At 45.5% G+C, this 25,544-nt stretch overlaps 1 protein-coding gene across 1 annotated transcript in view; it reads left to right on the top strand.

Moving 5' to 3' along the window:
* ELP3 (elongator acetyltransferase complex subunit 3) overlaps positions 1 to 24,920 on the top strand; it is a 143,287-nt gene extending 118,367 nt beyond the window's left edge. The window contains exon 15 of the mRNA XM_023755987.1: positions 24,862 to 24,920. Coding sequence (XP_023611755.1) covers positions 24,862 to 24,905 — 44 coding nt within the window. The 3' untranslated portion in view covers positions 24,906 to 24,920. The remainder of the gene's footprint in view (positions 1 to 24,861) is intronic.
* Positions 24,921 to 25,544: the final 624 nt, after the last annotated feature.

Below are 25,544 nucleotides of genomic sequence, written 5' to 3'. Positions count from 1 at the left end.
GACTGGCCAGCCCGATCACCCCAATCGGGACTGGGCAAGAAGGCCCCGATTGGCCCCAATCGCTGGCCAGGCCGAGGGACCCCACCCATGCACAAATTTGTGCACCGGGCCTCTAGTTTTATATCAGTAGAATAATGTAATATTGTGGCCTTTCATTACTGGCTTCTTTCATTAAGCATAATGATTTTGAGGTTCTTCCACGTGTACTTTTCATTCCTTTTTATGACTGAAAATATTAAGTTGGATGTATAAACCATGTTGTAGTTTTTAATCCACACCCGAGGATATTTTTCCATTGAGTTTTAGAGAGAGTGGAAGGGAGGGGGAGAGACAGAGAGAAACATCGATGTGAGAGAGACATATAGATTGGTTGCCTTCTGCACACACCTGCAACCAAGATACATGTCCTTGACCGGAATTGAACCTGGGACACTTCAGTCCAAGAATTTGGCTCTATCCACTGAGCCAAATCAGCTAGGGCTATTCTTTATTTTTTTTAAAATATATTTTTATTGAGTTTAGAGGGAGAGGAAAGGAGAGGAAGAGATAGAAACAATGATGAGAGAGAAACATTGATCAGCTGCCTCCCACACATCCCCTACTGGGGATCAATCCTGCAACCCAGGTATGTGCCCTGACAGGGAATCCAACTGGTGACCTCTTGGTGCATGGGACAGCACTCAACCAACTGAACCAACATTGGCCGGGCTGTTGTTTATCTATTCACTTGTTGATGGACACTTGGTTGTTCCCATCTTTTGGCTATTGCAATAATGCTCCCAGGAACATTGGTGAACAAGAATCTGTTTGAGTCTGTTTTCAGTTTCTTGGGGTACATACCTAAGAGTGGAATTGCTGGGTTATGCGGTAGTTCTATGGTGAACTTTTTGAAGAACTGCCAAACCATTTTCCACCGTGCCTGTACCATTTCACATTCCCACCAGCAGTGGGTTCCAATTTGTCCACATCATCACCAATACTTGTTAATTTTCTTGATGATGATGAGGACAATGATAATCATTAAAGCCATTTTATTGTGATTTTGATCTGCATTTCCCTAATGAGAAACGATGCTAAGCATCTTTTAATGGGTTTATCCTCCATTTGTAGAAATTCTTTGGGAAAATGTCTAAGTCTATTGCCAATTTTTTAGGGTTGTCTTTTTGTTATTTAGTCCATTGTTTAAACAGTCATTGTTTTTGGTCCAATTGGCCATATCTGCTAGGAAGGCCCAGATGCACAGGTTACATTCATGTCCCCAGGGCTGTGACATCAGCAGGATGGGCAAGTCTATTTTGGACTATGCTGCTATGTGGCGTTGCTCCTTTGTCCTCAACTACGAGTACTGTTCTTCTCATGGCATTTGGGGACTCAGAGTAAAGACTGGTATTCATCTGTGCACCACGGCAAGACAGATCTAGTCGAAGCGTAATCATTGCTTGAAGAGAGTTTGAGGTTAGGAAAATTACGGCTAATTTTATGAAATAAAGGGACTAATACCTCCCTTTCAGTAAACTAAAATTTAGGGGGAAAATTTAGAAATGTATACCTACTACAGAGGAGGTAGTCAGTAATCTGTGGTAGCATTTGCTACTTATTCTGAATGTAAATGTAAGCTGCTGCCTTGGCTGGGTGGAGCACCATCACATACATCAAAACAAAAGATTGCAGGTTTGATCCCTGATCGGGGCACATACAGGAGGCAACTAATGTTTCTCTCTCACATTGATGTTTTTTCTCTATCTCTCTCCCTTCCTCTCTAAATATCAATAAAAACATATCCTCGGATGAGGATTTAAAAAAACGTGAGCTGCTATGCAGACTGTTATATTTGTATGGTGAAGAAACGGATTCATTGTGAACTGGTGAGACATCAGAGAAATAGTCCATGAAGAATGGAATTGACTGTAGGGCCTCCATGCGTCCACCGGGTGGAAGCTACTCCATTAGCAAGCATCACAGTGGTCCTTGGAGGGGGTTAATGTGTGACCCGCATCAGAAGCCAAGGGGGTGGTGGTTAAGAATGCATACTCCCAGGTCCCACACCAGTCCTGAATCGGACTTCCTGCAGGTGGGCCCAGCAATCTAAATTTTAACATGTTCTCGTGGCAATTCATATGCAGAGGCCAGTTTGACAGAATGGGGCCATAAGACCTTTATCAGGCTGATAAAATTTAATGTACAGAAATAATGATCATTTTTGAAACCCTTAGATTAAATAGGTATGTTAAAGGGCCCTCCTGCAAACAGGTGCTGGAGACTTTTAAAGAGTGTTATCAGATTTAAATTACTTCTAGTTATTATCTGCCTATTAGACTGATGTGCAGCCTAGGGCTACCAATACACATTAACCTTGAAATACTGTTTCCAATATTTCCAACTTATACATCCCTCAGAGCAGAATGTATCTGCCGAGGGCCACTTAGATATTTCTAACATCATTCGCGGGCCATACAACATTATCACCCTAACAATTAGCCTGCTGTATTTGGTCAGACATTTAATTAACTCACCCCTATGCCTTGGCAGGGCCAGACCAAATGATTTCTTGGGCCTTATACGGTCCATGGGCAGGACGTTCCCAACCCCTACCTTGGAGGACCTTCTGCTGTTCCTGTCTATATCTCATTAGTGAAAGAGGAGAAACGATTGTTCAGTGAGAGATGCTAAACCAGCACATTAAAATGATGGGATATCATGCAGTTATTAAGATTGTATTTATGGCTCAGCCAGTGTGGCTCAGTGGTTGAGCGTTGACCTTATGAACCAGGAGGTCATGCTTCCATTCCAGTCAGGACACATGCCCGGGTTACAGGCTCGATCCCCAGTAGGGGCCGTGCAGGAGGCAGCCAGTCAATGATTCTCTCTCATCACTGATGATTCTCTCTCTCCCTGTCACTTCCTCTCTGAAATCAAAAAAAGTAAAAAAAGAATAAATACATAAAAAATAAAAGATTGTATTTATGAAGATTATATAATAACAGTGTTTATAATGTGTCAAGGAAAATAATCTATATGAGCCCCAATTTATTATAGCTTTGTATTATAGAAAATACAAATACAAGAACACTGGATGTTCAGTTCCCCCCATTATTAGCAGTGGCTACCACTAGGCCACATGACTACAGCTAACTTATTTTCTTCCTACTGTTCAAAATGTCCAGCTTTAAAGACCATAGATTATTTTTCTAATGTAAAAACCTTTTTTTCTAATAAAAGGTACATTATTGCCATGAATAATTACTACTACTCAGTTCAATTTCTGTAAACATTGATTGAGCAGCAACCCGCTATCTTGCCTGGAGGATAGTTCACCTAATCAAAAATCAAATTGAGGACTTGAGTCTTTCTCTTTCATCCTTCACTGGGCTGGTTTCCCAGGGGGCGAAACGCTAAGGGCATTTGCTCTGAACGCTGATTATCACCAAAGTGAAGGATATCACCTAGACACAGTGTAGTGCTTCCCTGAGAAAACAGTCCATCCCTTGAAGAGGGGAGACTCAGTTTATCCGAACTGAGTTGTCAAACAGCTGCTCTCAGCTGCCCGTGCAGCGTGGGAAAATCACTTCCCTTCTCTTGGCCTCTGTTGATAGGAAGATGCAGATCTGCAAGGTCTTTCCAGCTTTAACAACCTAGGAATCCCACTCAAAGAGGTCAACTGCCCACGGAGATCATGGTTTTGTAGAAAATACCCCCTTGTGTGTATGGATGTGGGGGGAGCATGAGAAGGAGGTCGGGAGAATGTATTCTATGGTAAATCCTAGACAAAGGTTTGTAGGCTGGACATTTTGATCAGTAGGAAGAAAAGAAACGATCTATAGTCATAGCTCAAAGACGGCCATTGTTAATATTTGGGGGGAGCTTGTGTGCAGTGTTTTTGTATTTTCTATAATACAAAGCTATAATAACTGGAATCCATATAGATTGGTTTCCTAAGCATCACATTATAAACACTGCCCATGTTATTGTATAGTCTTCATAAATAATTTTAATAACTGTATATTCCATCATATTAATGTGCCAGTTTAGCTTCTCTCTTTACAGTGTCATTTATAACAGTGAAAATACAGAGACAATGCAATTTTCCTACAGAAGGGGGAGAATGAAATAAATCGTGGTAGAGCTGAAAATACAATATTGGGCAGTCACTGAAAATTATGTTTATCTCTACTGATGGAGAAAGTGATTCATAACATATTAAATGAAAAATCAACTTATAAAAATATATAATATACCTTTTTAAAATCTGTATTTTAAAAGGCTAATAGTGATTACAGTATTTGGTGGTGGTGATGAAATTGCTGGTAAGATTTTTCTTTTGGTTTAGTTGTGATTTCTAATTTTCTATACTAAACATGCCTTGCCTATGTGATTAAGATAAATACACAGGGTATATCAGTCAGGGTCCTCCTGAGAAACAACCAATAAGAGAGGTAGATTGGGTAGGTAGGTAGGTAAATAGATAGATAGGAGACACGTGTGTGTGTGTGTGTGTGTGTGTGTGTGTGTGTGTGTGTGTGTGTGTTGCAGTCCTGAGGTGGAATTTCTTTTCTGAAAAATTTCAGTTTTTGCTCTTAAGGCCTCCAACTGACTGTGCAAGGCCCGCCCACACACAGAGTAATCTCCTTAAAGTCAGCAGACTGTGGGTGATCACCACATTGGCCAATTACCCTCACAGCAACACCTAGATGAGTGTTTGATGAAATAACTGAATGCTGCAGCCCAGCCAAGGTGACATACAAAACTAACCATCACACAGGAGAGTTCTTTTCAAGCAAGAGAGTGAAATAAAAGATGGCGACATTTTCATTCACCGGGATCTCAGTGGGCCTGGGACAGAGAGCCTGGTGTGACGAGGGGCTGTTCCTCACAAGAGAACCTGAGAAGCCTGGAGGGGGACACCCTTTCCAAGGCCCCCAGCGTGGGTGGTCAGTAACAGTGCAAGTAGAAAGGCATGGGGGAGGGAGGGGGGAGACAAGACGCCTGGCCGAAGGCAGTGCAGTGATCCCTCCCTGTGAGCCTTCAGTTAGCAAATTCGCGCGATGCCTGTGAATCGGGGCTGCAGACGTGGAAGTAGGAACACAGGAGAAAGCCACAGAAAAGCAAGGACAGGAAGTGTAGGGACGCGTGATACCCCAGGCTGTGGAAGCAAGTTTGGGTCCAGTTAGTGCTACCCGACTTTCAAGGGGTGCGGAGACCCCCAGGATATCCGATTGTCACCCATCAAGCCCAGATCTAAATGGTCTGTGGAGTTCCTCTCTTCCCCGGGCTGGTGGCCATCAGGTAGCACAGCCTGATGCAGCCTACGCGCCCTGGAGCTGTGTAGTCGGTCCGCAGTTCTAAATCAGCCAGCTGACTGAGCCCGCTGCTTGGAGGAGCAGGCACGTCAGTGGGGGTCCCAGGGTGTTGAGGGACTCTTCAGCAGCGTGAGTGAGGCCAAGGAAAGGTATTAGGGAAAGTGAAATTATCCAAGCACCAAGGACAATACAGAAATACCCAAACAAAACGGTGCTGCTTTCCGTTGGGAAAATTACAAGGCCAAAGTGGATGATTTCTGTCTCAATCTATTTGGCAAACGAGAGGGAGAAAGAGGTTGTTGTTTCTTTTCCATTTCCCGGTCTTGGCAGAAGAAATACCAAAAAAGATTCTGCCCCTTCTCCCCAGAGCACCTGCTCGGGCCACTGTTCTCATCCCTCTAAGCCCTTTTCAAAGCTCAGAGCCACTAACTAGGTGTTTGCTTTTTGCCTCATGCAGTTCCTACAATGAGCATCATTACTGTTATAATCAGGAAGAAGGAAAAAATAATCTCCATTTAAAAATCTGGCAGGGACACCTGCTTTCAAGATGGTAATTTTAGGCCCTGGCCAGAGTAGCTCGGTTGGTTGAGCATAGTCCTGTGCACTGAAAGGTCACCAGTTCAATCCCAGTCAGGGCACATACCCAGGTAGCAGTTTGATGCTCGGTTGGGGTACTTGCAGGAGGCAACCAATGAATGTTTCTCTCTCACATCAACATCTCTCTCTCTCTCTCTCTCTCTCTCTCTCTCTAAAATATCAATAAAAACATATTTTTTAAAAGATGGTAATTTTGGTACATACACTCTACCTCCCCTCTAATGCAAAAATCCTTTGAAATGATCCAATAAATAGTAATATAGGGGGATATATCTATAGCAGGGCTGGAAAACAGGGGAGGATGCCATAGATAGTCCAGGAGCTCTGAGGATTTTCTAGCAGAACTGAAGCAGATGGGAACAGGGAGATATACTGAGAAAAGACATGGCACACTTTTCTGGAGGGTGACTTAGCAGTATATCTATATATATAAAAGCCTAAGCAACCGTTATGACAGGTCAACTGGTCGCTATGACGCGCATTGACCACCAGGGGGCAGATGCTTAACGCAAGAGCTGCCCCCTGGTGGTTAGTGTGCTCCCACAGCTAACCTCCCGAGGTCTCTCCCCCTGCCCGCTCTGAGTGGCCTTGATTGGGACTGGGCGAGATGGCCCCGATCGGCCCCGATTGCCTGCCAAGCCGAGAGAACACTCCCATGCACAAATTCGTGCAACAGGTCTCTAGTAAATTATAAATGTACACACCCATAATAGCAGCCTCACAGACCCTGGAAATTTATCCTAAAGGCATAATAGGACATATGTACAAAGATGTATGTTATGATGATAGTTGTAGTTTCACTTTTTAAAATATTTTTAAGGCTTATTAAACATCACTTCTCTCCTTCCACTGTGTTCTTCATCCATGTGCACACTCCAAAGGTTGAAACCAATCAAAGGCAGCATTTTGTTTCTATGACTAGGCAAATACTCTCCTACGCTGGCCATGTAGGGAGTCAGAATGACATTGGTTTCTCGATGGATTCCATAGGACAACACCGGGGCACTGGGAGGAAAATATTCCTGGCATCCACAAAACATAAGATTCTCTGATTTTATACCAAATTAACTCCTTAAAATGATGTCACATTTGATATTGGCTTACATGTTTCTGGTGTAGTTTTATCCCTTATAATCTCTAATTTCCTTGCCTCCATTATTTGCCTTTATATCCTCAATTTTCCCCAACCTTTTGTAACACTCTCATTCTGTGGATCCCCCTCACTTTTTTTCTGAAGACGGCCCCTGGTCCTCTTCTCTCGTGTCCGCTGGGACTTTCAAAGTCCACTGACATCTGTGTCTGAACCTTCCTGCCCTGCCCCCGGGGTTGGGGTCCACCATTCTCGTGCTTTCCCCTTCCTGCTTCACACCCTTGTTTTGCTGCATCCTGAAGTCACTTTCTAAGAAATATAGATTAAATAATATTAACACAACCCCAATGTAGCAGAAAATCTTTAAAAGGATATGAAGACTATACTGTGAACAAATTTAAGTTGAAAAAGGAGTTGAAATTATTTAATTCCTTTAAAAAGTGGAGCCTACTAAACTGTTCATAGAAAACCTGAATTATCCCATAACCAGTTAGCAATCTGAATCAATAGTTAAAAATCTTTCCACAAAGAAGCACAGAGAACTTTAGTGGAAAAGTCTACCAGTCATTGTTATAAAGGATAAATTTTGGTCTTGCTCAAATGCTTCCAAGGAAGAGAGAAAGAAATACTTCCCAATGAATATCCTTTTATAGCTAGCATAACCTAGCCCCGTGGTCGGCAAACTGCGGCTCTCGAGCCACATGCGGCTCTTTGGCCCCTTGAGTGTGGCTCTTCCTAAGCCTTAGGAGTACCCTAATTAAGTTAATAAACAATGTGCCTACCTATATAGTTTAAGTTTAAAAAATTTGGCTCTCAAAAGAAATTTCAATCATTGTACTGTTGATATTTGGCTCTGCTGACTAATGAGTTTGCCGACCACTGACCTAGCCAATCTAATCTTCGGTATCAAACACCAGACAAGGAATGTAAGAAAAATGAAAGCTAAAAGCCAATCTGACTCACGTAAACATCATGGTAAGGATGTCGGCTATTCAACAAAATCCACACTCTCTTTTTCTTCCTGGGCACCAAGGTGACCTTTTCCAGCCCTCCTTGCAGTTTGTGTGACCAGGGCGCTGCATTCAACCAATGAAATGCGACCAGAGTGATGTATGCAAGTTCAGGCCATGGCCTTTAAGAAGTACTCACACTTCCCCTACACTCTCTCTTTCTACTGGCCAAGAGCAGAGGATTACAAGGCCCTAGTGGATTGTGGGTCCATCCATAAGACTGAAAGAGCCCGATTCCCACCAACTGGATTATTATATGAGCAAGAAATAAACTTCAGTTGTGAGAAACCATGAAAATGGGGCGGGGGGGTAAGGGGAGGATTATTTGTTACAGCAGCTAGCATTTGCCTTCATCAGAGATTGATAATTTCAAGTGGGGTGCTACCATAATAAAATAAAAAATATGTAACCAAAGCTTGGCAGTTGAGGGACAAGTTGTGAGAAAATAGATTTCATAAGCCAAACCAACATTCGGTAAAACTGTCATCTGATTATAACTTGGAAGGCAGACCATGTGCGCTCGAAAGCCTGCTAGGGAAATGGTTGAACAAGCCAGTGTTCACCTGTGTCAGTTTTTACTTGCTGCTTTCAGCAAGTCTCATGAGAAAGACTTGAGCATAGACAACAATACCTGGTTTGAGAACAAAGACAAAGAAATAGCACAAAAATATGCGTTAAAAAGCTGAACCAGGAATCTAACCCCTAAGAGCTTCGTTAATTACTTAGAGGGACTCAATACTGCAGCAAAGACCAGACTGTTTCATCCACTCAACACAATTGCCTCCACGCCTCCAGGTGGCTCCCGTTAAGTTGAAAAACAGAGAGGCTTGAGGGTGAAGAAGCAAACAAATAAAGCAAGCTTGGGAATTATGTCTGGAACACGCTGTCTAATGCCAGCGGTGAGCACCGGAAATACGGCTGGTTGCAACTTACATGAACAGAAAGCGTAAAATAAACACCGGATTTCAGACGAAGTCAGGAAAAACGGTAAAATATCTCATAAACAAGTTCTCACATTGGCTATACCTCGAAACAATCTTAGAACTGTATTGCCACCAGAAAAAAATAATCAGGCCTAAACGTCAGAGGCTGTGACTGTTAAACAAGCTTTGGACCCCAAACCCGAGTCGGCAAGAAACTCCCACACACGGGAGATTCTGGTTCTGGGCTCGAAACCTTCCCAAAGAAGGTAAAACTCCAAAAATCACGCACCTTGATTGAGTGATTAATCACCTTTGATTAATCACCTTTGATTCAGGCCAAATGCATATAAAACACATGAAGACATTAAGAACGCGATAAAGAAAAACGGGATAACCAAAACATATTGTTTTTCCTAATCAAATTCAAAACAACAGATGTAATAAGAATACTTTCAGAAGACAAGCCTCATGGTTTGGGATCTAGAGAAGCTAAGATTTTGAAATAAAAGGTACATATGCTCGGCCTCCAGAGGGTGCTGCCAGCAGAGGAAGATGAGGGGCTTTTAGGTTGGCCTGGGCCATAGCCCCTCGGTGCCCGGTTACTTCTAGACATCATGCTGGTTAAAGTACTATTTTCTGCTCTGCACCAGCCTCTAGCTGCCGGGACCGCCCTTTGTGAGAACACACAGATTGTTTTAGAAATACCTCCATCCTGGAACACAGCTTCCTGAGATCCATCCTTGCAAATTCCCATGGACTGGACTGGAGGTAGCGTTTCAACAGGGGTACAGTGAACACATGGCCCCGTGCAGGATGGAGGGACCGTCAGAGACCCTCACCTGGGCTCCTGCCGCCACCTCCTCCTGGCGCCCAGCAGGACCCACCCGCTCCGTGGCGTGGGGCGGCTCGGTGGTCAGCCAGAATGACGTGCTGGAGGCGCTGAAATACTTTAGGGCAGTGGTTCTCAACCGTGGCTGCACATTAGAATCACCTGGGAATCTTTTTAAAATCCCGGAGGATGAGGCCCAGAATTCAGGATTTTAAAAAGATTCCCAGGTGATTCTAATGTGCAGCCAAGGTTGAGAACCACTGCTTTAGGGCTTCACAACGAAGGCCCCGTGAGCTGCTGTTCTTAAAGAGCCCGAGTTCCTTTTTCTAATCACATGGAATTGTTGTATCAAAGCATGCTGAAAGGAAATGGCTGGCTGTCATGCATTTTGGAATTTTCCATTAAATAATTTGCTTCTCCCAGGAAAAGAAAAAGGGGTGATGGCGCTCCTCTTAGTGGGTGGCTGCCATTTTCCCAGCTCCTGGTGCCTGGCCCTCCGCCTGGCCTCATCCATGTGCCGGCTCTGTCCTCAGGCACAGGTGTGGGCCCTTTGGCACGTCCTGCGGGCTCCATAAGAGGGCGGAAGCCCCGGTGTCTGCCGGAATACCTTGTTTTCTCAAAGTTCCTGATGGTTGTTGCTGAGGTGCATCTTGCAATCATAATCAGAACCACAACATTGGCTCCAAAAGGGGAAATGCCTGTGGGACACACTGCAATCGGATTGATTATATGTCTTTAAAGTGACAATAAAAGCAAGCACCTAAAACCAGAAACCCCGATCAGAAAGGATATATGCACCCCTATGTTCATAGCAGCACAATTTACAATAGCTAAGATTTGCAAGCAACCTAAGTGCCCATCAGCAAATGAGTGGATTAGAAAACTGTGGTACATCTACACAATAGAATACTACGCTGCTATAAAAAAGAAGGAACTCTTACCATTTGCAACAGCATGGATGAACCTGGAGAGCATTATACTAAGCGAAATAAGCCAGTCAGAGAAAGATAAATATTGCATGATCTCACTCATAGGTGGGATATAATGATCAACATAAACTGATGAACAAAAATAGATCCAGAGATAAATGGCAGGGGAAGTGTGTGTGTGTGTGGGGGGGGGGTGGTTAGAGATCAACCAAAGGACTTGTATGCATGCATATTAGCATAACCAATGGACACAGACACTGGGGCGGTGGGGGCTTGCCCTTGGGGCTGGGATTGGCTGGTGGAGCGGGGGTCAATTGGGGGAAAAGGAGACATATGTAAAACTTTAGACAATAAAAAACAAAAAAGCAAGCACCTATTTCGTGTTGCAAATGTGCGGCGTGGAAAACACAGGGAGAATCTAGTTGCTGAGTGGGCAGTGCAGTATTATGATTCCTGCACTTGAGTGTCACGCTTTCAGAATTTGAGTTCTAAACTTTCAATAATAAAAAATGTAATAATATTCATCTCTGGGCTCCGTCTTGGGGCTGCAGGGACCAGTGCGGACATTTATCCTGAAGTCCTGGCAGGGACGCCCACTGCAACACAGACAGGTGACCTTGTGCTCTGGGGCCCAGCCTCTGGGCATGTGAATGCTGTGGCCCATTCAGATATAGACCATGTTTCCCTAAAAATAAAAACTAAGGTGAGAGGCAACAGGCTTTTGTTTGAGATCCAGAAAGAGTTGTAATTCAGGCAGAACCCCAAATAGTGTCCCCACGAGGGGGTGATGACAAGGGGTGTTTATAAGAAGGGGAAGGGCAATAATTTTTACCTAAATAGAAGGAAAGGATTCCTGTTGGTGTTAATAAGTGAAGGAAGGACTTCCTACAGGCGCACATGAGCTAAGTTATTCATTAGCGATGTGCGGCGGTGCTAATGCTAAAGAGTGTCTGTAATTTTTAGCCCCGCAGTCGGAATGTCTGCCTTATGTTAGCTTTGAGTGGTTTGGGACACGTTGCAGCTTTAGGCCCAGTCCAAAGGTTATTTTGCCCAGATTTCACATTCCAAAGGTTTGAGGACGCAGGCATGCAGGGCAGCTCCTCTGGGATGGCAGCTCCCACTCCAGTTTGAAGTGACTTTGTTTACATTATTTTTCACAACCCTTGCTAGTATGTCTGTTCAGCCCTTTGCGTCCCCAGAGCTATTGCCTGTAGATGGAGGTATTTGGGCACAGTTCGTGTGGTTTTGAAAATGCACCTTGGACATTTGATGAACGTCAAAACGTTTTGGTTATAGACTTTAGGCTCAAGGTTTGAAGGGCTTTCTGATGAACTCAACCACAGCAAGCCTGGGGATGTACCGCACCTTCACCACTAAAAAACCACTGGGATTGTCACTGAATTAAAATAGACTTTTCTGTTGTTGTTCATCCTCACCGAGGATATTTTTCCATTGATTTCTAGAGAGTGTGGAAGGGAGGGGGAAAGACAGAGAGAAAGAGAAACATGGATGTGAGAGAGACGTATCGATTGGGAATCAAACCTGGGACCTTCAGCCCGCAGGTGATGCTCTATCCACTGAGCAAAACCAGCTACAGGTAGACTTTATTTTTTTAGAGCAGTTTTAGATTCAAAGCAAAATTGACTGGAAGACACAGAGATTTCCCATATGCCCCCTGTCCCCACACATTCACAGCCTCTCCCAGTATCGACATCCCCACCAGAGTGGTACACTCATTACAGTTGATGAATCTACGTTGATGCATCATAGTCACCCAGAGTCCCTAATTTATATCAGGGTGCACTCTTGGTATTGTACATTCTATGGGTGTGGGAAAATGTATAATGTCATGTATCCATGATTAAAGTATCACACAGAATAGTTTCGCTACCCTAGCAATCCTCTGTGCTCTGCCTAGTCATCCCTACCCCCTAATTCTTTGCAACCCTGATCTTTTCACTGTCTCCATAGTTTTGGCTTTTCCAAAATATCATGTAGTTGGAATCAGAGTATGTAGTCTTTTCCAATCAGCTTCTTTCACTTAGGAATATGTATTTAAGGTTCTTCCATGTCTTTTCATGGCCCGATAACTCATTTCTTGTTAGCCTGAATAATATTCCACTGTCTGGATGTAGCTCAGTTTATTTATCCATTCACCTCCTGAAGGGCATATTGGTTGCTTCCAAATTTGGGCAATTATGCATAAAGCTGCTATAAACAGCCTTTGTATAGACATGAGTTTTCAACTCCTTTGGGTAAAGACCAAGGGGTGCCATTGCTAAATCACAGGGTGAAGAGTATCTTTAGTTTGTAAACAAACAAACAAACAAACAGAAAACAACACACCAAACTTTCAAACTGTACTAAGTATAATTTAAAAGTACAGTCAAATGAAGTCTCTTTTTGGAATGATGTGTAGCCAAAACAAGTTTGTAAATGCCCAGGAGAGCGTGTATATGAGACTGAGGTCAGAGTACACCAAGGTGTTCTCACACTGTTTAACTCTGCAGCCACTGTGCATGGCCTACGCCAAGTCCCACCACAATCTGCTGAGTCTCTTCCTCTGTTAAGACAGTGAAACATGAATAAGGGGAAGAAATGGCATGAGTCACTATTTGGGCAGGATGAGAGGTGATGGGGTTAAGCGGTATTTGTTGGTTTTGATTTTGATTTTCCTGGTCACTTTAACCTGTGACCCTTTGCGTTGCAGGCCAGGAAGTTTCAGACTGCGCAGCTGGTAATCAGAGATTCTGACTTTCATTGCAGATGCCGTGGGTTCAAAGGCTCGCTGATAACTACTGCACTGTAGGCCCCTTCTAAGCTGGGGACTTAGAAGCAACCCTGTGAAGAAGGGAGGGGAGTAGTAGAAATCAGTAATGAGCTTTAAATCTAAAAGGACAGAGTTGCCCCAATAAATTCAATAAAAAGGAAAATAATTGCATAACATGTTAACTGTCTGACCACCCCCAATTAAAAGGCAGAGATTTAAAAAAAAAACTGGATAATAAAGAAATACCTAATTATAACCAAAAAAAGGTCTCAGAGATCATTGAAGGGATTGAGTTTTTTAGAAGTGGCTTGATTAAATTTTGATCAGATAAATGAAGCTTGAGATAGAAATTATGGGGAAACAATTAAGGGTTTCCTTTTTGCATATCTGAGTCTTAGAAATCATATTGAACACCAGTGAGATTTCACTATTGGAATTAAAGAAATAACCAGGATCACAGTGCTTATATAGTAGCATAATCACGTCTCTATTTCCCCAGGAACTATCTAGTAAGTCAGTCTACAAAAATCTTTCTGTGCCCCAAACCAGCAAGGCATGGGCTAAAGAGAAAATGCCTGTGAAGTCATCCAACTTGGAGTTATGGTTAGTCCTCTGTCGCAGGCTAAAACAATGACTTCAAAAAGACACTCACCTGGAACCTATGAAAGTGACCTTATTTGGAAAATGGGTTTCTGCAGATGTAATTAAGTTAAGGATCTTGAGATGAAGATTATCCAAATGGGCCATGAGTTTCCTTAAAAGAGAGAGGGACAGGGAGATTTGAGAGAGACAGAGGAGGGAGAGCACACAGGCACGCGGAGGAGAAGCGATAGGAAGAGGGAGGCAAGACTGGAGGGATGCGGGCCCAGGAATGCAGGAAGAAGCCCAGAATGGCCTCAGCTAGAGGCTCCCCTCCGCCTCCCCCCAGCACTGCCCTGATAGATTTCAGACTTCTGGCCTCCAGAACTGTGAGAAGATACATGTCTGTTGTTTTAAGCCGCCAAGCTTTCAGTAGTTTGTTACAGCAGCCACAGGCCACCAACACCCTCCCTCCGTCTGCGTCAGAACGCATCCTTGGCTGTTTGTGAAGCATGCAGCTTTCGCTTCCTTGAGTGGCCCCAGAACCCGTTGGAATAGCAGGGTGCCCCTCAGGTGTGAGCGCTATGGATACCATCGCTGTGTAAAAACTGCCCACAGCTGAGGACACAGCGGTATCGATCTGCCTGTGGACATGAATTACAGCTCCTTTCCGGAGAGCGTGCCCCGTGGCCCGGATGCATAGATTGTTACAGCTTGAGTCTATTTCAGCAGGCCCATGCTCAAGGTCAAACATCTTAAAATACCCACAGTCACTGTCTTGGATCCAAAGAATTGATCTTACTGGTATTCTGATCATGAAATAAAAAGTAAACCATTTATTATCCCGTGACATGCGACCGATCAGCGGCAGGATGGGAATCAGACCTTCACTTCGATCCCATTTTTTACTGTGGAAAGAACGTGGATCCTCTGGTAAGGGTATCTGAAAAAGGAGGAGGACACTTAGAAAGAAAGCCAAGGAGAGATATTGTTCTTCGACTGAGAGCCACAAGGAGATTCATTGCACAATGAGCAGCGCTGACAGCAACATTGTCCACGGGGCCTATTGTTATCTCTCCCCCAAGGAGCTTGCAGAAGCCTCGGCCTTATCTGCCGGGGCCCAGGAACCTCTCAGGGGCTGCTTTCGGCCCCAAAGCTCTGGGTCTTTTCTCTGGAGAGTCTGGGGGCAGGTGGAGGTAGGAGCAAAGTAATGAATAACAAATGGGTTTTTTAAAGGCCTCCTAGAAAACTCCCGAGTGGTGGCAAATGATTTAGTCCAAAGGCTTAAAAGTGAGCCTGCAGAAAGGAATAAATAACATTGAACTCTCTGAGACAATTCTGAGAGGCAGGTGATGATATGGTCTCCATTTTACAGATGAGAAAGATGAGGTTCCAAGAGCTCAGGAGACTTGAGGTCACAGGAAGAGAGGAAGCTGGGGTTAGAATCCAAACCTGTCTGACTCCAAAGGCCCTGTTCATTGAACTTGACCACATTCCCCCCAAATCGAATATATACATAAACAGAGAGTGGGTAGACGGACACCCCTTTCCAAGGGAAAATGATAAATCTTGTCTACCTCACAACACATGAGGGGAGGGGTCAAATAAGGTAATTAATCAATTCCCACAAAAGGCCCAGTTGTCTCTACCTTTAACGAATGTGTAGTCTAGCCCTGGCTGGATGGCTCAGTGGTTGGAGCATTATCCTGTGCACAGGAAGGTTGTGAGTTTGAACCCTGGTTGGGGCAAGTATGGGAGGCAATCGATCGATGTGTCTCTCTCACATCGATGTTTCTCTCTCTCTCCCTCTCCTCTCCTCCCTCCTAAATAAAAATTTTTTTTAAAGATTGTGTAGTCTAGAAGGGAAAATATGAAACAGCAAAGCGACGGGCAGGGACCCGACAGGGCGCTCAGAAGGGAGAGGACACCTTTAGATGGAGGCGCATGCAGTCCACCAAGCGGGGAAGGAAATTTCATGCTAAGGAATGCACACACCACACTGGAGGTGCAGGACGCGATGTGTGGATGCTCTGAAAATGAACCTATATCACGAATTATTCAGAGGGAAGTAATCATGGACATAAGTATCGGGCAGACCTCAGCCTTTGTGATATCGGAGGATGGTCCCAGGTGTCCAGGGGAGAATTCATTTGCCTCAACTCCACAGAGCACTGCGGATCTGAAGGTGAAAAGGACTCTTTGGAGCCCCTAACTACACTGTAACTAAGTTTTAGTTCATATTTTATGTAATGCATTCGTTGGATACATCGAAACAACTACAGTGAAATATGCATAATGGTGAACTAAAAAATCAGAGAATAGAAAAATCTAGCTTCTGAAGACCATGTCGGAACATAAACTAGTGTGCGCTACAATCCGCAGGGAGACTTCAGCTCCTGGAAAGACCGGGGAAGCATATTTCCCTCTCCCTCCCGCTCAGGGCAATGAAAACCCTGACATCATATGAGAAGCCAACACAGGACTGAAAGGTGGAGAAAAGCTGGCTGAGCACGTAGGGCCTTTGGCTCCCAAGGGACCTGGTAGTGACCTCCCTGGGTTTCTTTTGGCCTCACATGCCACAGACTTGGAGCTAAGAAGCTGCCAAATCAGAAACCCAAATGAATGACACACACACAAAAAGTCCAACAAAAGCTCGCTCTCCAACAAATTATCAAACAACAAGGGTTGGAGAGGATGTGGAGAAAAAGGAACCCTTCTGCACTGCTGGTGGGAATGCAGACTGGTGCAGCCACTGTGGAGAACAGTATGGAGCTTCCTCAAAAAACTAAAAATGGAACTCCTATTTGACCCAGTGATCCCACTACTAGGAATATATCCCAAGAAACCAGAAACGCCAATCAGAAAGGATATATGCACCCCTATGTTCATAGCAGCACAATTCACCATAGCTAAGATTTGGAAACAGCCTAAGTGCCCATCAGCAGATGAGTGGATTAGAAAACTGTGGTACATCTACACAATGGAATACTATGCTGCGGTAAAAAAGAAGGAACTCTTGCCTTTTGCAACAGCATGGATGGAACTGGAGAGCATTATGCTAAGTGAAATAAGCCAGTCAGAGAAAGATAAATACCACATGATCTCACTCATTTGTGGATTATAGAGAACAACATAGACTGATGAGAAGGGACAGATCCAAAGACTGAGAAACAGCGATCAGGCTATCAATCCCCAGAAGAAAAGTAGGGGAGGGAGGGGGTAAGGGGAAGAGATCAACCGAAGGACTTATATACATGCATATAAGCCAAACCAATGGACATGGACAACAGGGGGATGGGAGCATGAGTGTGCAGCGGGGGGTGGGGGGGAGGTTGGGGGTTAATGGGGGGGATGAGGACACATTTGTAATACCTTAACTAATAAAAAATAAATAAAAATAAAAAAACTCACTCTCTGGCCAAAAATACACACAGAAAAGGGTCAGCGTAGCAAAACAGAAAACATCTGGACAACAGCTCACTCCAGCCAAACACTATGGGGAAAATTGTGTCCCCATCCCCACCCTAACCAGCAAAGGCCGGGTGGGGAGCCTAGATCTCCAGCCTTTCCAGGCTGTAACCAGGCACCTCAACGTGCCCCCTCCAATCATACTGGTGTTGAAGAGGGCTGAGTGTGGACCAGGGTGTTCAGAGGTGATAAAGCTGTTTACCCTCCACCATCACCCTCCACGGTGTCGGCGGCGACCACCCTGGGAGCCTAGGCTTCCGCGCCTACCTGGCGGTGATGAGGCACCCTCCCCTCTTCTCTGCGCTGGTACCAGGGTTGCCAAGTGGACATCACCACACAGCAGTTTGGTAAAAGTGTCAATGGAGCCCTACTGGTTTGGCTCAGTGGATAGAGCATCGGCCTGTGGACCGAAGGTTCCCGAGTTCGGTTCTGGTCAAGGGCACGTACCTCGGTTGGGTTGCAGGCCCCTCCCTGGCTCGGGCCCTGGTCAGGGCGCGTGCAGGAGGCAACCAATTGATGTGTCTCTCTCACATCGATGTTTCTCTCGGCCTTTCCCTCTCTCTTCCACTCTCTCTAAAAATCAATGGAAAAATATCCTCAGGTGAGGATTTAAAGAAAAAAAGTATCTCTGGAGACCGCCTGGGAGAAGGTGCTCGCTCATACCCTCCGGACAAGCTGGTGTCCGTGGGAGCCTAGGAGGAGGCGGCACCTCCTACATCCCTCCAGGAGCAATGAGGACGCCCCCACGGAGGTGTCGACAGAGGCTGAGAGGGTTTCTGGACTTGACCTCCACCTGGCAATACCACGCTGCACCCCCCTTCCCCAGAGGGTGGTGTCAGAGGAAGTCAGCAAAGACAGAGGTTTAAAGAGACCTAGAGTCATAAATACCCCAAATGTCCAGGATTCAATAAAAAAATCACTTGTACTGAGCCAGGGTAGTCAGAAGCTAGGAAAATTCCTTGGCAGGTGGAATGGGGAAACTGAGGCAGGTAGCCGAACAAACTGGCTGAGCAATTTACGGCAGATACAGAAGGTCCCCTCCGGAGAGAGAACATCTAGGCCTCAGTGTATTTCAGCTCCAGCCCCAGAAAGGCAGCAAAACCAGGTGGGCGATGCCAGGACCAGCTGCAATGGCTAACGACCCCCTGCCCTGGCACTGACCCATCAGTGAGACCACGACCCTGAAAGAGCCCACCTGGAAAACTGATGGAGGTTCTGCCGAAATCCTGCCCTCAGATATCCCCTAAGATCCTCTCTCCAAGAGAGGGATAGACGCCCTCAAAACAAAGGAACCAGCATGCTCTCCCCCTCCCGGGAGCACACCGCACCTTTCTCTTCTCTTCTTCTCCCCGCCGCACCCCCCCCCCCAGGCGTGCCTCTCCTAAACTCCAAGAGTCCCCAGGAGACTCACAACCAGGGGAGCAATGGGCAGAGGCAGCTCATCCTGGGCTACCCCCCGAACCTGTCCCCAAGGCCCTCTTTTCTCTGACTTCCCAGTGAGCCAACCCAGCCCTGCCTAGGTCTCTCCTGTTGCTTCTATGCTGGATTCTTTCTTGTTTCAATGTCCCCACCTTTAAAGAAACATACCCTCAAAATCACCTAGACTCGTGTTATGAAATCTTTCCTGCACAAAGTCAAGAACCCACACACTACTGGTGGCCCTAGGCAGACGTGCTCAGGGCTAGGCCCCCTGTCTGGTAACAGTACCAAGAACCCAAAGATCTCAAACTGAATAAAAAAAGAAAATAAATAGATGGCCACACTGAGATGACAGCGATTTGAGAATGAACTGACAACGATTTGGGAACAATCAGCATTAAAAAAAAAAGCCTCAATAAGCCATTAAAAATATATTTTAACGAATAAAAAATTAGGAAGTCTCAGCAAAGAAATAGAAGAGATCAAGAAGACTCTAATGAACATTTTAGAACTGAAAAATAAACAAAAAAATTTCAGTGGATGGAGACACTACCACAGAGGGAGCACCCGTGCCCTGGGCCCTGCAGCTGCTATCCGCCCACGTGCACCCACACCCTAGACCCGGGTTCTGCACACACCTGCTCTCCAGTCCTGGCTTCACAGCCACCCCTTGGGCACCTGCCCCTCCCTTGTCAGTGCTGTAGCCCGGGTACCTGTGCCTGGACACTGGCACCTGCCCCTCCTCGGACCCGGGAGCCACAGTCCTACCATGTGCTTTCTCTGACCTAGTAATTCCACTTTGGAGAAGAGCCTCCAAGAAAACCCAAAGGGGGAAAAACAAAACAAAAAAACATGATTCTTTGTACAAAGAGGTTCGCAATGATTTCACATAGAAAATTAAAAGTTTGAAAATAACTCCAATGTACCACCACTCCCCCCGCCCTGCCCCCAAATCGGGGAAATGGTAAAGGAAATGATAATAAAACAATATGCTGGGTTATTCTGAAGCTATAAACAATGTCAACTAGATAAATGGTTTTACCACATGGAACTGTGTTTGAAAAAATAACAAGCGATAAAGGCGAGACACATGATTGCACCAGCAGAGATTGCATCTCCGCAGACATTCATCACCAGCTGTGGGACCCGCGGTGACACGGGAGCCACGGGAAGAAAAGGTTTCATTCATTAGCTTCTTTCTTGGGGAAAGTTACTTAATTTTATTGTTGTTAATCCTCACTCAAGGATATTTTTCCATTGATTTTTAGAGAGAATGGAAGGGAGGGGAAGAGACAGAGAGAGAGAAACATGGATATGAGAGAGACACATCGATTGGTTGCCTCCCACACACACCCTGGCCAGGGCCGGGGATCGAATGGAACCTGCAACCCAGGTACATGCCTTTGACCAGAATGGCACCCGGGAGCCTTCAGTCTGTGGGTCGATGCTCTATCCACTGAGCCAAACTGGCTCTGGCTAAAGTTGCTTCATTTTTAAAAATGGAAAGGCAAAAAAGTTTTCCCACACACAGGGGGGGCAGCCACCATTTTAAGTAGTATTTCTTTGCCATGGCTCTAAGTGTACGTGCCTCACCATCTTGTGAGTAGTAAATTTACCAATCCTTCCTATATAATAAAAGGCTAATATGCAAATTGTCCCCTCAACTGGGAGTTTGACCAGGAGTTCGACCAGGGGGCAGGGTTGGCCTGCCAACTGCCCTTGGCCCCTCCTCCCGGCCGGCCTGGCCTGATCACCCCAATCAGGGCTGGTTGGCTGGACCCCGCCCGTGGACAAATTTGTGCACCAGGCCTCTAGTTTTTCATATAAGCAGAACACGGGCACAGGTGCAGGGGGTACCTCCCATTCATAAAGCTTTGTGTTTCCCTCTTGTGGTTCTGGGGTCCTGCCCTCTCTCCGTAGGTCTACTGGCTAAAGCTCCAGCGGGCACTGGCCCAGGAGCCCTGAGCATGCACAGCCTTGTCCACCAAGGCCCCACGTTCTGGGCTGAGTCTCTCTCTTGCTATTTTCCACAGAACCCTCTCCTCTCCTCAGGAATATCCGAGAGGAGGGAACGTAACTAGAATGCCTAACTACAGGAGTGAGAGTTTCCCCAGGTATGCTCTTCCCCTGGTGTAGAGGTGAGGGGACCTTGAGGATCTGAATTCTGAGTCTGATTTTTGACTTGGTTTGGCCAGGGCCAAGATTTCCGAATTGGCTCCAGACCCAGTTATTGGAGCCTCAGTTTCTCTGTCTGCAGAGTGAGGATCCCGCGGTCAACCTGAGGGGAGGTGTGAGCGTAAGTGTGTAAAAGACCAGCACCAGGAAGCACAGTCCGTAAGTCCTGGCCCCGCCCCTGCCCTTCTCTTGTTACCTGCACAGTTCCTAACCCAGTGTTCAGAACTTAGCTCCTCAACGGTGTTTCACTCAGTAGATGTTTTTGATTCACTGAGGAGACAAAGAACCTGGGAATGGTCTGATTTCCAGAAACAACTCTAATTATTTTTAAAGCACCATATGAAGGAAACTATATCCTAAAAACAACAACAATGCTAGTAATAATAATATCTTCTCCAGAACAGTGGTTCTCAACCTTCTGGCCGTTTACATACAGTTCCTCATGTTGTGACCCAACCATAAAATTATTTTCGTTGCTACTTCAAAACTGTAATGTTGCTACTGTTATGGATCGTAATGTAAATATCTGATATGCAGGATGGTCTTAGGCGACCCCTGTGAAAGGGTCATTCGACCGCCAAAGGGGTCGCGACCCACAGGTTGAGAACCGCTGCTCCAGAATAAGACAGAAAATAAATGAGTACACTGTACTCCTTATATACATTTTGCCTAGAGGCAGTACCTGCCAAGTACCTTGTGACTGGTCGCTACCAACCTTCTCACCCAGAAAAACCTGGACCAGGAATCCAGGGAGATGAGTTTGAGTCCTGGGTCTAGTGTGGACGGCTCGCCAGTGAAACTAAACCTTCCTTGTCCCAATAGCCTGACTCTAACATCTCTGTCCCGCCCCCCAAATTCATCCACTCATTCTTCCCAAACACACTCTTCATTCCATCTCTTCTCTGACTCCTCTCCCCTGATTTCTAAAAGAAATTCTGCCGTATGCCCTTCACACAGCTCTGTGGCCGGCTTCATCCTCCTTGCCCCGCCTTCCCCACAAGCCCCTCCAATCTGGGGGGCCCGTTGCCCAGCTCTCCCTCTCCAGCCATACCCACTCCTACCACCAGCCTTTGCTCTGGCTTTTCTTCCCCTCTTTTCCATGCAAAGCAACTGTGCCTCCTCAAGGCCAATTTCATCCTTCTCTGAGGCTTTCTAGACTCCTGCAACCCCCCTCCATCCCAGCTCTGAATGCCTCAAAACCCCTGGACCCCTGTTTCATCAAATCATTACTGATTTCACTCGGGGGTCACCATTGATTGCCTCACCACCCCAGAACTCAGGAAGCTCACACACAGCACTGCTGGCTTGGAAAGCTTCTTTCAAAATTAATTAGCAAACAAGGCCTGGGGGCTTTTTCCTGAAAGGAGAATTAGAGGATTTGTTTGAAGACGCCTTCTCATTTTAAAACATACGGGGATGTTAGCTTGAGGCTCCCTTCTGAAGCCAAGGAAAGTACAAATTTCTTCTTAGGAGGCAAACATTCCATTTTTGTGGATTACATCGGACCCTCTGGATAGATGTAAGATATTTGAACTACTCTCTCTTAAGTTAACACTAAAGGTAACTGGGCAACAGTCTCCCACGATGCTGAGGCGCTGCTGAGCCTCAGGGAGAGTGAGGAGGGCAGGTCAAAGGTCAAGTTGAAAGGTCACCAGACACACTAAAATAAATTCAGGAAATCTACTTCATAATGATCACCATAAAGCAGATTATGTTTTCCTGTGGAAACCATCTTATAACTGAATGTTAACTGAGCACCGTTAATATATCACAAAAGTTCTCTAATTATTTACAAGAAAAATGTATGCAAGAGCTGGCATAAATATATCATAAATATACTATGTATGCTGACAAAAGAGGGGTTTCAGATATACTCATAAGTGCATGAATGTACAATTCTACTGTGCCATAAATTTTTACCTAGAACTAGCGTATCACTGTTAATACTTATAAACATTGAATGCATGCACATTTTCCTGGCTTCTTAGTATTTGGACAGCTTCTGAGAGGATGATTTGGATGTTCCAGGTTCGCTAAAGAGTTAACTGGAAAAGTTTGGACAGAGGTAGCAAATGGAAGTATTCAAAATGATCTGGTTAATCTTAGAGGGAGCTCAGAGCTTTGTAGGTGGTGAGCTGAGCAGGTGGGGTGGCAAACAAAGTGTGAAAGCCAAAGAGATTGCTCCAGGAAAAAAGAAAGTCAGGGATCATCAAGCTTGAGCAAAATTGTTGGTGGGAGGTGAAGAAGAGGAGGACCCATATGGACTGAGATGAGAGTCCCGCATTCTCTTCGTGGTGGTTAGTTTTATGCACCCACCTGGCTAGGCTCTGGCACCCAGCTGTTTGGACAAATACTAGTCTAGATGGTTCTGTGCAGTTATTTCCTAGATGTGATTAGGTTTCCAACAGAAGGCTTTGAGGAAAGCAGACTACCTGCGATAATGTGGGTGGGCCTCATCCAATCAGTTGAAGGCCTGAAGAGTAATGAGTGAGGTTTTTCAGAGAAGGAATTCTCTCTAAGATTGCAGCTTGGAAACCCTGCCTGAGTCTCCAGCCTACTGCTGGGTGGATAGAATTCAGATAGAATTCAAGGCGGCAACATCAGCTCTTACCTGAGAGTTCAGCCTGCCCTGCCCTGCAGATTTGAGACTCGTCAGTCCCCACAATCACACGAGCCAATTCCTTAAAATAAATCTAGACAGACGGATGGATGGATGGATGGATGGATGGATGGACGGATGGATGGACAGATAGGTAGAATATCCTATTTGTTCTAAAGAACCCTGACTCACATCCTCTTCTAGCCCCAGTGGGCCCAAGATAGGACAGCAGAGGAGCTGCAACAAATGAAAGCTCTACAGCTGAGATTCCAGTTCACTCCATCCATAGGTCACGGTTCCAAATTCAGAAAGAGCCTTCTGAGGTTGCTGACAGCCCTGGAAACCAGTTTTTAGAAATAAGACCTGTCGGGCCAGAATCACGACCCCAGAAGACTATCAGTAAAACCACACAGGACTTCTAAAATCCAGAACAAAAACACAGACATTTTTGGTGAATCAATCAGATGAACTTAGAAATGAGGCCAAGTCACCTTGACATGTTGTCACTAACAAACCCTCTCAGAGATTTTACAAAGTCCTTCCCAGGGCCGAGCACTGGGGACCATCAGATAAACGCCCTGTGGTAAGCCCTGTGGTAAGGGTGGAGCAAGGGCTCTGGAGCCAGAGAACCTGGTCCCACTGCATCCTGGCCTTGGGAAGGGACGAGGGAAGCTGGGTTCTCATCGGTAAGATGGAGATCGTTCCCAAGCTCACAGGGTGACTGAAACATTATCTAAGCGGAACCTGAAACCAACACTCACACAATTCAGCACTGTCACCAAGACAGCTCCTAGGACACCTCACACGGAAACATTCCCCTCAGCTGCACCTGCATGAGGCCCGATGGAGGGGTCCCCGGAACTGTGAGGAGGAGCTCATTTTCACATCCCCGAGAGCAGACCCCTGAGGGGAAAAAAGTGGCCAAGAGGCAGTGACGGACAGGGGAGTTCTGAGGAAGGGGAAGTTGGGTTCTGGCAGGTGAAGCAGCTTGGCAGGACTGGCGTGTTGCCATGGTAACCCCCAAACTAGGAACCTCCCATCCTTAACAGGGGGAGAGAGGAACCCATCAGGCTCCATGACGGAAACAACAAGCCATTTTATAATTATTAACTGATTTGATTCTCACCATGATCCTCTGAAGCATAATGAATCTATCTATTTTTTTTTCTTTGACAGATAAAGAAGTTAAGGCTCCAAGAGTTGAGATTTGGCCACAATGAGATTGTGAGAGGGGACCTGGGATGCACAGACGGCCACGTGTGACTCTACACCTGCCCCCTCTCCACAGCCTGCCCCTCATTCACGACATCTAGCGGACTGCTCTGTTCCAGGGGGGTACTAGGTGTTGGAATACAATGATAAAGGAGATGGGCAAGGCCCTAAGATACACAGGCAACAGTAAACTGTTAAAGAGGTGTTGTTTTTTTAAATGTATTTTTATTGCTTTTAGAGAGAGAGGGAGGGAGAGAGAAACATCAATGTGAGAAAGAGATATCAATCGGCTGCCTCCAGCATGCCCCCTACTGGGGATAGAGCGCACAACCCAGGCATGTGTCCTGACTGGGAATTGAACTGGTGACCTTTTGGTGCATAGGACCAAACTGAGACACATCAGCCAGGGCACAATATTTTTTTAATTAAAGGATACTTTTGGAGAATGATAGAGAGTAAATAAAACATCCCACCCTCATGGACCTTTTGCCTAACCAGAAAGACATAAAGCAAGCACAGATGTGTTAATCTTACAAAGGAGAAAGGCAGGATGTTACAGGAATACATAACAGGCAGGGATGGGTTGGGGTGAAGCACAGGCTTCTGGGAGGAAGTGATGTTAACCTGAGAACTGAAAGATGAATAGC

This window comes from Myotis lucifugus, unplaced genomic scaffold, assembly GCF_000147115.1.
Source record: "Myotis lucifugus unplaced genomic scaffold, Myoluc2.0 scaffold_1, whole genome shotgun sequence".
Taxonomy (NCBI): domain Eukaryota; kingdom Metazoa; phylum Chordata; class Mammalia; order Chiroptera; family Vespertilionidae; genus Myotis; species Myotis lucifugus.
Note: the sequence above shows the minus strand (reverse complement) of the source record. Positions and strands in the feature narration are given on the sequence as shown.